The sequence below is a fragment of the Barbatula barbatula genome (genome assembly GCF_947034865.1).
Source record: "Barbatula barbatula genome assembly, chromosome: 17".
Taxonomy (NCBI): Eukaryota; Metazoa; Chordata; class Actinopteri; order Cypriniformes; family Nemacheilidae; genus Barbatula; species Barbatula barbatula.
This window is the reverse complement of record NC_136780.1, coordinates 9,320,778-9,333,213: the sequence shown is the minus strand read 5'-3', so window position 1 is coordinate 9,333,213 and position 12,436 is coordinate 9,320,778. Positions and strand designations below refer to the sequence as shown.

The window sequence follows — 12,436 nt, the reverse complement described above, 5'->3', positions numbered from 1 at the left end:
GGCAGGCAAATTCATCCAATGCGGTTCAGTTGTTGATACATAAGTCACATTTTTTTCCTCGGGAAACGTTCTTTTTTGTTTAATAAGTTTAGTTAGTGGTGACAAACACATTACCCCAGGCAAATGAATCTGGCTGTGACAATTACAGATTATTCATGCAAATGTTTGGCACCATCAGAGCATGGAAAACAGTGGATTGGTGTGAGCAGAAAGCACATATAAGTCCATGGCGGTCTGAAGCGCTCATTTGAGGAAACATGGGTGGGATGCTGCTCTGCTCTGTGTTCTTACTCTGTCGTTTCAGGTTCTGTGATGCCGGGCTCAACCTTGCAGGAGATTATATCATCTCTGGATGGTTCCCTCTTCATAATTCAGATTCTGCCGTCCCATCTACACCTTATATCAGCGACTGTAAACGGTAAGAATGATCATCTTAGAAATATTTGCTTTGGTGTATTAATGCTGAATTGTAATTGGGTAACGCTTAACAATAAGGTTGTAGTTGTTAATATTTGTAAATGCAATAACTTACATGAACTAACAATGAGCAATATTGTTTTTCAGCATTTATTAATCCCTGTTAAAGTTTGTTAATGTCAATACATTCATTCATGTTAGTTCATGGTGCATTAACTTATTAGTTACAACTTTTTATTTAAAAACTTTATTAGTCAACGCGAAATTAACATGAACTAACATTAATAAATGCTGTGGATGTATTGTTCATTGATTCACATTTTCACTGACTTGCCTAACCAATTCCTTTTTAGTTGTTATCTATGTATTTTTCTATATTCCTTAAATGTTACACGGACTATATCTTTAGCCATTATAGTTTGAAGTTATACAGCTGTAATATATATGTAACATTATAGTTTGAAGTTATACAGCTGTAATATAACTTCATTAAAACTGTATCCAAACTGGCTGGAAAAAAAACTAAAAACAACGTTGCTAAATCTATAAAAGTCTATAAATAACTACATTACACTGATCACAAATTGAAATTAGCAGAATTTGCAACCATATTTGAAACATTACTTAAAATCAAAGACAAGATTCTACAAGAAATATGTGGTCTTACATCTTTTGTATTTTCATTTAGAATTTTTACGTCATTTATTTATTTTCTCTTTTCTTTACTATCCCTTGTGTAATGTATATACTGTGCGTTTAAGAAAATAAAGCTCCTGTGACCAGAACAAATTCCTTGTGTGCATGAACCCCTGGCGAATAAAGCTTATTCTGATTCTTATTCAGATATCCGTCGTTCTAAAATAAATGTAAACACCACTTAAATGTTTGTATTTAGAGGACTGACCAACAAGCATGGATATCATTTGGTGCAAGCCCTCAGATATGCTGTGGAAGAGATCAACAACAACATTTCAGATAAGAGACTTCTACCTGGGATCACGCTTGGCTACCAGACTTATGATTTATGCTCCCTTCCAGCCAGTAATCTGGCAACCCTGGACCTGCTGTCCAAACAGCGCAATAAATCAGGTGTGGAGAACCTCGCCGTGGCCGTCATCGGACCTGACAGCAGTACTTACTCCTTTACACCAGCCGCGGCTCTGGGTGCAGTCCTAATGCCTCAGGTACCCGATGAAATATTTTAACAATGATAATGTTGTATGTTAATTGAATTCATATCATGTTTAATTTTTTTGAATACCATTACAGATAACTGTTTTTGTAGTGTATTTTGGGTCTCATTTAATGTAGGATGTTATGGTATTCTATTGGTTTCCAAACTTTACAACAGAAACCAACAGAGACCAGAGTTTCCATTCAAACTAATACATTTAAATAAATAAAAAATTCTCTGGTAGGGATTTCTCACCGTCTGATGCATAGTTCCAATAATCTTTCTCTTTGATGCAGATCTCTTACGAGGCCTCAAATGAATTGCTGAGCAATAAGCTCATCTATCCGTCGTTCTTCCGCACCATCCCCAGTGACAAGAACCAAGTGGATGCGATGATACATATTCTCAATCGATTTAACTGGACCTGGATTGCCCTTCTCGGCAGTGACAATTCATATGGTTTACAAGGAATGCAAAGTCTTTCCCAGCAAGCTTCACTTCACGATATATGCATTGCATACCAAGGTATAATACCGGCTGTAACCGACAAGACAACAAAATACATGCAAGACATGGTCAAAAACATAATCAAAACCAAAGTCAACACCATAGTTGTCTTTTCTAACAAGAGAAGGGCTAGTGGGTTCTTTCCCTTTGTTATTGAACAAAACGTGACAGGGAAAGTGTGGATTGGAACAGAGGATTGGTCAGTGGCGTCAATAATACGCAATATCCCAGGGATCAATACGATAGGGACTGTCATCGGTGTCTCCATCAAATACACTGAATTTAGGGGGTTTGAACATTTTGAAAGGCTTTCCGTGCCCGGGCTTATAGACGGTGGGTCTTCAAATGGTACCATTAACTTTGATGTCCCATGCCTGCAAAACACAGACCTGTACCAAATGGCAATACAAGGCTTTTCTTTGGATCCATATGACGTTGTGTCTTCTTTTAATGTGTATAAGGCTGTATATGCAGTGGCTCATGCACTGCACAATGTTCTGAACTGCAACTCTGAACGATGTCAGAAATCTAAAGTGGAGCCCTGGGAGGTAAATGCTTTCACATAGCAACCAAGTAAAATATCTAAATCATAACGTGTGTTACAGGAAAAAACTGAGACCAGCGAGCCATCTTAGTCTTGTTTAGCGGAGAATTTCTGATGTAGTTTGTGTTTCTTCTCAGGTCTATCAACAACTGAAAAAGGTTCGATTCTCTATTCAAGACACGTTGTTTTATTTTGATAAAAATGGAGACCCTATCACAGGGTATGATATAGTTACGTGGATTTGGAAAGATTACCAATGGTCATATAAAGTCATTGGAAGTTACAGTCCAGATCCAATAGAGCTTCAGTTAGATGCTTCCCAGATACAATGGAGAGGACCTGTGTCACCTGTGAGCAGTGTAAGACTACGTCTAAGTATATTATAACACTGGTTATTCTCATTATATTACTCATTTAGCAGATGTTTCTTTCCAGATCAACTTACAAAATGTAATTTCGAAATGTATGTAATGTTTTATGTCACTTAATTATGGAATGTTGTGTCCTGTTCAGGTTCCTGAATCCCTATGTTCTCCAGATTGTCCGTTCGGAAACAGACAGCTCCAGACTGGACAGCATAGATGCTGCTTTGACTGCATGGCATGCCCTGCTTTTACCTTCCTTAACAAATCAGGTAGTTACAAGACAAGTTTAAGTATACCATTGAAATGGAGGAAAGCTATTTAAAGATGTTGTTTACAGTGTGGCCAAAAGAGGGCGCACATCATTCAGTTTTGACTACTTGTACTTTTACTTTTAAGCTTTTATCCATCTAAAGCTGTTTTGTTTTTATTACATTAAAGGGACAGTTCACCCACAAATAAAACATCTGTCATTTTTCCCCCTGATGTCGTTCAAAATCTTCAATGAAACACTAAAGAAGATATTCCATGTATCCAATCCAAAACAAGTCACCTTTATTTATTTAGGGCTTTTACAATTTTCATGTTACAAAGCAGCTGTACAAGAAACATATTGACTATAAGCAAAACACTGTTATACAAGTAAAACAAAAAAAGGTAAAAACGCAGAAGACAGACACAGACACACAGATGTCACACACACCCACACACAAAACACTCCACACACGCACACACACACACACACACAAACACACAAAACACTCCACACAAACACACACACACACACACAAACACACACACACACACACACACACAAACACACAAAACACTCCACACAAACACACACACACACACACACACAAAAACGGTGGGGAGGAACCCCAGAAAAAGAAAACCTCAGAGGGAAATCAGGCCTAACCAGGGGATTCCAGTTCCCCTCTGGCAAAAGCTGCAGCACCTGCACAAGCTCTACAGTCCTTGCACAACAAGGCAAAATAAAAATAAATAGCTTCAAGATTATCATTAATAATCTAATAGCAGCTCAAATTTTGTAGTGAAGACGTATCTTGTTTGGTAACCAATTGTTGAAATCAGTGGGGCACTATTGTTTGGTAACAAATTTTCTTACAAAATATATATAAATCGTATGGGTTTGGAATGAGACTTAACTTGACATGAGAGTGTGAAAAATAAACTATAAAATACAATTTAAAATCTCTTCTCCAATACTTTAATTGAATGGTTAAACATTTTGACTTCATTTATTCTCCCTCGGGTCAATCAAAACCTGTTCAGACCTTTTCTTTTTAAGAACATATAGAATATAAGATATATTAAATAAATTCTTGTTGGTTTTGTGACCAAATCAATGGTGCCTCAAAGTTCTTGGGGTTAATATGCATAAACAACTATGCATAAAGAACTATTCGTAGTGAGTGTATTAAGGATTATAAACTGTGGCACTATCAAATCACTGCTATTGTTTGTTTTGGGGTAATTTCTTTGCTTTTTTGATTTTGTGTATCTTTTAGGCTACACTAGCTGCCAACCCTGTGCCGCAGAAGAGTGGTCTGAATCTGAGAGCGAGAGATGTCTCCAGAGAACAGAGCTGTACCTGCCATGGGACTCTGTGCTCTCTATATCCCTGCTCGCATTTCTGGCTGTGAATCTGTTTCTAACCATAAGCACATTCCTCATCTTTCTGTTGAACCTTAATACTCCCGTGGTGAAGTCTGCTGGAGGGAAGATCTGTCTGCTGATGCTGGCGTCTCTAACCGTGGCCTCCAGCAGCACACTCTGCCACTTTGGTAGACCCTCTCAAATCGGTTGCCTCCTCAAACAGCCTCTCTTCATCATCAGCATCACTGTTTGCCTGGCATGTGTGACTGTGCGCTCCTTTCAGGTACATAAGACACTGTAGAGGGGACATGGAATTAGAGCTGTAGTTTAAAGTATAGTGCATGTATTTTTGTATAATATTTACTTTAATTTCAAGTGTTCAATTGGAACGTCTACATAAAGCCTGTTTACAATATGAACAGCAGAGGGCGCACACCATACAGTTGTGTCTACTTTTACTTTGAAGCTGTTCTAAGAGGTCAAGTTAATATCTTTAGCCGCCCTTACAAAACAGTCAACTATTAGTACACATCTTTATACTTAAGTATAGTTTCAGTTTACTATTTATGTACTTCTTACAAACAAACAAACAAAAACATATACTTAAATGACTTATAGTGACAGATGGCTCTAGGCATATTGGGTCTGTACTTGTTCTTAATCTTTGATCGAGAAAAGTATTTGAAGTGTTCGTGACTTGTATACTTTTACTCTTTTGATTAAGTAGCTAAATTAAATTCTTTTTTACACACTGTCTTGTATACTTACATGTTTAATTTTTATAGTAAAAATAATGCAGAAATAGTTAACTATAAGTATGATGTTCACATACAAGTATACTTGCAATATAAATACTGAAGTTAACTAAGAGTATACTTGAAAGTTTATTTTCATAAGCTTAAATTGTGCTTCAATTATTGAACTTGCAATCTATGAGTAGGTCTATACCTAAAGTTCACGTGTAGTATAGATGCAGAACAAACTAAAACTGGTTGTGTACGAATATTAATATTATTATTATATAATACTGTATATATATTAGCATATTTAATTATAACCATAGGTTGATTTAATATTATAAACAACATTCATACTCAACAGGTCTAATGTAGTACAACCAACATGATCTCACACAATCCCTTTATTTAAGGTGGTCTGTATCTTTAAATGGTCATCCAAGCTGCCAAGATACTACGAGACCTGGGCTAAGAACCGTGGTCCAGAGATGTTCATCTTCATCACTTCACTGCTGGAGTTCTTCATCTCCTTTCTTCGCATGGTCATAGACCCTCCTTTTCCATCTCAGGACTTTGATTTCTACCATGACAGCGTTGTTCTGGAGTGCAGTAAGACTCTATCTGTCGGGGCATTTGCCGAGCTCATTTTTGTGGCTGTCTTAAGCTTAGTTTGTTTCTGCATGAGCTACATGGGTAAAGATTTGCCGGCCAATTACAACGAGGCCAAATGCATTACATTTAGTCTCATGATATATATGATCTCTTGGATCACGTTCTTTACGGCTTACTGCGTTTCTAGAGGAAGTTTTTCTATGGCCCTCTATGTAGGTGCCATTCTCACCAGTGTGCTTGGGATACACGGAGGTTACTTTTTACCAAAGGTGTATATCATCTTGATAAAGCCCCAAATGAATACAACCACCCACTTTCAAAACTGTATTCAGATGTACACCATGGCCAAATAGTGAAATATTCCTCAAGGGTTTACGTTTAACAATAGCTGTAATCCATTTCAGATCACGCACAAAAAGGCGCAACATAATCCTAGTTTCAGTCTTTTAGAAACAGCGATACTCTGATTCTCTTTTGACCGTGACTGCTTGGCATATGCTAAGTGGGCCGAGTGACCGTAAAAGCATAATTTAGTTAACTACCGAAAAGGGCAGGGCAACAAATCTGGCAACCATGGGCAAACATCTGTTATGTTCTGAGCATGGGTGCCCGGTTTCACTCTAAAGAACTTTGATAAAAGGTTTAATTGGGTAGCTGATTTAGCTTAGTCTTGCAGATGGCTTCAAATGTCCTGTTTGTCTGTAAATAATATACATGCAGTATAAGAATAGTCTTGTATCAGATATCAATGTATGTGTCTCATGTAATAATCTGTTAATGTCCAATGACACACACACTTTTATCGCCCCTGGGAAAATGAAATTGGTTGAAAGCGTTTGTTAGGGGGTCATCTCCATTGACCCCACAACGTGTGAGCTGGGTGCACTGAAGTGTTTCCCACACTACTTTCCCATTGTGAGTGTGATATTCTCAGGAGATTTAACAATAGACGTGTGCCTGTGTGTCTGGGGGGCGGGATTGTGTTTGCTTGACATCATTTAATGCAGCATCTGTGCTGGTATATCTTATATAGATCTATGGTTATTAGAGAGCTTGAATTGTACAGTTGTGCTTTGAAAACAGCAATACAAATGCATATTATATCATGATTTTTTATTTTGATTTTTAGTCCAAGATAATCAATACAATCTGCTTTATTTGACAGAACTATTAAAATCTATGAAATGTTCTTAAAGAATAGGTCATTCTTACACATATTGTAAATACATAATTTTGTGTTTACATAATATAAAAGTTTGTGTTTACATAATATATAAATGTGTACTGTGCAAATTATTTTGTATTTATGAAAAACATACACATACTGTACATACATGTATGTATATATATATATATATATATATATATATATATATATATATAAAGGAAATATTTGCATGTATTTATTTACATTTACCACTTATTGAAACTATTTATAAATGTTTATTCATTTCTATATTATATATTATTTTTGGATATGCATGTATGTGTACAGTATGTGTTTATAAATACAAAATTATTAAACATTGATCAAATTAAACACAAACATGTAGATGAAACGTGTTTACATATCAATTATTCCACAGTTAGTAGATTAGCCAAAATAAAGTTATATGAAATAAAGTCACATGTAGTCCTCTATATTCATATAAATTGCATGTAACAAATCCTATATTTCCATTATTATTTACCAACCCTTGCAAAAGTATTCATCCTGCTTCATTTTATTCACTTTTTGTTATGTTGCTGCCTCATCTTAAACTACTATAAAAAAAGTTTTCATTAATCTACACTCCATGCACAATAATGTCAAAACAAAAAACTGATTTGTGACTTCGAACTTTGCAAATGTATTAAAAATAAAATAAGTACATTGTGTAGGTATTCATATACTTGTAGTTGGTCAGTAGCAAGTTAATGCGCCTTTAAAGACTCCAATCTTTTTGGGTATGATGTGACAAGCTATACACATCTGCATTTGGCAATTATCTGCCATTCTTCTCCTCAGATCCTCTCAAACTCTGTCAGGTTGGATGGACATCATCAGACATTTTCAGGTTTATACAGAGATGTTCAATCGGTTTCAAGCCCAAGCACTAGCTGGGCCACTGAAGGACATCTCCATATATGATCATGGAGCACAACCAGATTGATCATCAGCTTCTTGGTCACCGCTCTAACCAAGACCCTTCTCGATCGATGGCTCAGTTTGGACAGAAGGTCAGCTTTCATTAAGGATTAATGGAGGCTATGCTTCTGTGAACCTTCAACATAGCAGAATTTTTCAGGAGTCTTACTCAGATATGTGTCTCGACACAATCCTGCCTCAGAGCTCTACTGGCAGTTCTTTTGACCTCACGTCTTGGTTTTCACTTTGATATGCATTTTCATCTGTTGCACTTTTTATCAAGAGGTATGTGCCGCTCCAAATCATACTTATTCAATTGAATTTGCCACAGGTTAACTCCATTTGAAGTGTAAAAACATCAACAAGCAAAACTAATGCTTCTGAGCTCAATTTCAAGGGTCCCCGAAAAGGGTATGAATAGATATGCAATGTACTTATGTCAGTTTTACATTTTTTATAAATTTGCAAAGTTGTCACAAATGTGTTTTTCGTTTTGTCATTATTGTGCAAGGAGTGTAGAGTGTCTTTAATTTATTTAAAGTAGTTTAAGATAAGGCAGCATCATAACAAAATGTCAGTAAAATGAAGGGGGATGGACATTTTTGCAAGGCACTGTATTTTTTATTTAGTAAATTACTAATTCTCAACATTGAGAATTTTAAGCTTTGAGTCTGAAGCATAAACATTTTTGAAAACCTCCCAAATTCATTACTTTATAATGTAGAATTTTATTAAGAGAATATAGTTGACATAAGAGCTTACATTTGCAAAACATAAAATACAAAATCATCATTGTAAAGACAAAACAAACGGGGTCCTTTATCATAGGTACAACATGTGTTATCTAGCAAACAATACAGAATTCTCAGCACAAACAGAAATATACTCTGAAAAAAAACTTTAAGTACAACACCAGTTCAAAGATCTGATACATACACTCAAACTCCACTGGAGTCAAACCTCAATCAAATATGCATACTTCAAAATATAAAATCCATTGACAATATAATAACATTTATACGAATAATATATGTGGTAAAAACACATTAAGAGCTATTAATACAGAACAAGAGGCCATACATGAGAACCACCCTTTTCCACTGACAAACACATGTTTGTCTAAAGTATCTGTCTATCAATATGATGACTCAACATACATTTCGGAAATAAAATATCCTACTATTAAAAGGGAAATTAATGCAACTGTCCCTCAGGTTTACAACTCTCAGTCTTAACGTCTCTACCAGGGTCTCCAGACGGGCCTCCTGGAATCAGGCTGTTGTAGACCGGCTTTAGAGGGTGCTGGAGGAGTGGCGCTCATAGATGATCTTGCTTGCTGGGCGTTGTGGAAATGCTGGAGCTCCCGGCCAGATCCTCCTCCAGGAGAGTGAAGACTGAGAAAGTGAACAGATGCTGTCCAGCAGTTAGAGAAACCTTCATTAAAATCCCTCTGTGCGAGCTCTCCCGAGAGCTGCTGTTTTAGAAAGCTGACTGTCATCTCCAGGATATCAGCCTTCTCGAGTTTGGTGTTAGGGTCCCGGCTGTGGAACTCCTTCTCCAGGAGACCTTTGAGCTGGTCGATGCAGCTGTTGATGCGGTCCCTGCGCATCTTCTCGACAATTGGTTTCCTCAGCTGGAATACAGAACATATTTTGAGATGCAAGTTTTGATAAAACATTTCAGAACAAATCAAGTTAGGGTGGAACGTAAACGCACCTTAATTTTGTCTCTGTCATTGAAAAGTAGATGGTCATACGTAGAGAGTGTATTTGAATGGGGAGCCATGGTCTTGCAGGAACGTTTTGTCTTCCCTCTGCTGAGAGAAGTGAACCTCTCTGAGGAGGCATCCGCCTGTATTTATACCGCGTCATTACCATTACAAAGCCATGTGGCCTGTGCTGCGCTACTGTTCCCACACTCAGAACAGAGGACTGGCATCTTTACAACAATAGGGGACATTCATTTTATGGTCAACTGGCTGCTCGCCTTCCACTGAAGGAATGTTTCCCAAGGTATCTAGCATGAGGGGGAAGCCACTTTCACTATAGGAATGATTGTGTTTAATGAAGGTTTAGGCCTCTTTTGGGCTATTTGAATAATAGAACAGAACGTACTTTCTTATAGCCTATCTAAAATTGATGTGTGTGAATGTTCTTGTGGTCTTAAATAAAATACAACTTGTTGAATGCATATCAAAATAAAGTGTATTTGACATAAAGCAACTACAACAGCTGATAAATACAATTAAAACCTTAAAAAACACAAAACTGTTCAAAGAACTAGATTGTAAATGTTTACACTAAACTTTATTTATAGGCGCATGACATCACCCCACGCGCGAACTTTGATGTAGGCCTACTATGATGTAGTACGCCGGTCGGTCGGCGCGTGACCAGCACGTACTCGCGACAACGACAAGTGGTTAAACTTCAAAGCGCCAGTGACACTTCTAGGATGCTTTCGGGCGGGTTTGTTCGCCTTTGATAACGGTTAACAACACGAGTCAGCGCGATTGATGTTGGTGATGGAACCATCACGTCCACGTGCCAAATACGGAAACTCTGACGGAGCTACTGGGTGGATGTGAAACTACTGGATGAGAGTTGGCACGCGTGTGAACATATAGGCAATAACATAAAACACCACGCAGGTTTGCTTGGCAAGTGGATGCTGTACGTTTGTCACGACATCAGTGTATAATAGTTTTAAAATAGAAGACCAAACTTAACCTGCCTTTGTGGAGGTAAATTGACTTTATGAATAGTCGCACATCGTGTCCACCAAGCGCGCGTGTTCAGAGATCAATTACATTTTGTAGGTTTGCTGTCATTGCTTCTGTTGTGGGTTTTACTGCTTCGATCACACGACCAGCCTTGAGTGTTGAGTCGAGTCCCGTCTCCCTGAGGTCTTGTTATTGTCTCAAGTGTGGGAAAGCCACGGGTATGCAACAAATTGACTTGGTTTATATGTTAGTATACTATTTTTACATGCCTACTTACATGCCTACTGTTAATCACATCTTGTATATAGAAAACAACCAGTTCAAGTTTGGGATTGTGCAATATAATTTTTTTTAAACCTATTTCTTAAAAAATTATAGTATCAATGAATGTTGTTTACCACATGGGATCTGTCCGAACTTTTATGTGTGATGTGTGATTGTTGCTCTATACTAAAGTCCATATGCTAAACCACCTGTAGCAGGCCTCTCTGGTAAGACATTGTCTCCGTGACATAGGGCACTAGAGTTTTACTGAGGTTCCCATGAGTTCTTTCCCACAGCCTGTTCATTGACTGCCCACAGTAAGGAAACAAAAGAAGTGTGTCTTGTTACACATCAAATTAGTCACGGTGTTTGATCTCTCTTTATTAGAGGGGAGACTTTAGACATAGCAAGACCATCTGGACTTCGATGCTGTCCAAACACTTTTGGGATTTTCCCAGGAGCCAGCAAGCAAGTGCCCTAGAAATCAAAGCTGGAAATTCTTAATAAGGCAACTCTTGAAACTTTTTTAAGGTGCCCCAGAACTGTTTGTGTTCCTAAATTCTTCAAAATATCTCACTTTGTGTTCAACAAAACAAAAGAATATACAACATATTTTTCCTACGTCGTGGATGATGTCAAGGAACTGAAAATTGCTAACATTCTTACAAATATCTTTGTGTTTAATAGAACAAATACATTTAAACAGGTTTGAAACAACCCGAGGGTGAGTAAATGATAACAGAATTTTCATTTTTGAGTGAACTATCCCTTATTTAGAGCCATTTAGATCATGTTTGTGTTTACATCAAAGAGAAGCAGTAGCATTAGAAGAATACTTTATATGTTTTTAAGAGAACTTTAAAACGATTAATTTATTATAATTTAATCATTTATTTTTCTGGAAGTTGACAGTGTTTGGCAGCAGGTGACTTTGTATTTGTATTCATTCATTTGTTCACAGATGTGCACCCAAGTTATTTCATTTTAATGGATACCACTGTTCCTCGTGTTGCCACTACTTTATGCATAACCTATTAACACCATAAATAATTTCTGTTTTATTTTAATCGAAAGTGATATTGAACGGAGCAGTTGCTCATTGTAATGTTTAAGAATATGCACTCAAGACAAAACCGCAGTGATGGCATTTGAAGTAAAGTTGATGTTTATTTTCTTCACATATAATGTGCAGATATCAGCATCTTCATTTAGGCCTACTGTATTATCTAGTACAGTTGTTCATGATTGTTCTGACAAATCTCTCAGTTGTTTAATAAACAAATTTCCTTAATTAGTCTTTATAAAAGCATTTATATTTGTATATTTGTATTTGTATAAACATAATATTG

At 36.9% G+C, this 12,436-nt stretch overlaps 2 protein-coding genes across 2 annotated transcripts; one reads left to right on the top strand and one right to left on the bottom strand.

Moving 5' to 3' along the window:
* The first annotated feature begins 255 nt into the window (after window positions 1-255).
* Window positions 256-6,389, top strand: tas1r1 (taste receptor, type 1, member 1). Its single transcript, XM_079478037.1, has 7 exons — window positions 256-418; window positions 1,313-1,601; window positions 1,888-2,646; window positions 2,780-3,001; window positions 3,156-3,276; window positions 4,537-4,907; window positions 5,775-6,389. Exons 1-7 carry the CDS (start codon window positions 258-260, stop codon window positions 6,324-6,326), a joined length of 2,475 nt encoding a protein of 824 aa, XP_079334163.1. The 5' UTR covers window positions 256-257; the 3' UTR covers window positions 6,327-6,389.
* A 2,422-nt stretch (window positions 6,390-8,811) lies between these two features.
* her12 (hairy-related 12) lies at window positions 8,812-9,929 on the bottom strand. The gene is made up of 2 exons (XM_079477543.1): window positions 9,818-9,929; window positions 8,812-9,734 (listed from the first exon to the last, which is right to left on the bottom strand). The coding sequence occupies exons 1-2, from the start codon at window positions 9,884-9,886 to the stop codon at window positions 9,342-9,344; spliced, it is 462 nt and encodes a 153-aa protein (XP_079333669.1). The 5' UTR covers window positions 9,887-9,929; the 3' UTR covers window positions 8,812-9,341.
* Between the last annotated feature and the right edge of the window lie 2,507 nt (window positions 9,930-12,436).

Bases quoted from the DNA above. Each gene is read 5' to 3' on its own strand.
- her12 (XM_079477543.1), bottom strand. From the start codon at position 9,886: ATGGCTCCCCATTCAAATACACTCTCTACGTATGACCATCTACTTTTC. The intron at 9,735-9,817 runs GTGCGTTTACGT...TCTGTATTCCAG, and splicing joins ATGACAGAGACAAAATTAAG to CTGAGGAAACCAATTGTCGA.
- tas1r1 (XM_079478037.1), top strand. From the start codon at position 258: ATGGGTGGGATGCTGCTCTGCTCTGTGTTCTTACTCTGTCGTTTCAGG. The intron at 1,602-1,887 runs GTACCCGATGAA...TCTTTGATGCAG, and splicing joins GTGCAGTCCTAATGCCTCAG to ATCTCTTACGAGGCCTCAAA. The intron at 2,647-2,779 runs GTAAATGCTTTC...GTTTCTTCTCAG, and splicing joins CTAAAGTGGAGCCCTGGGAG to GTCTATCAACAACTGAAAAA.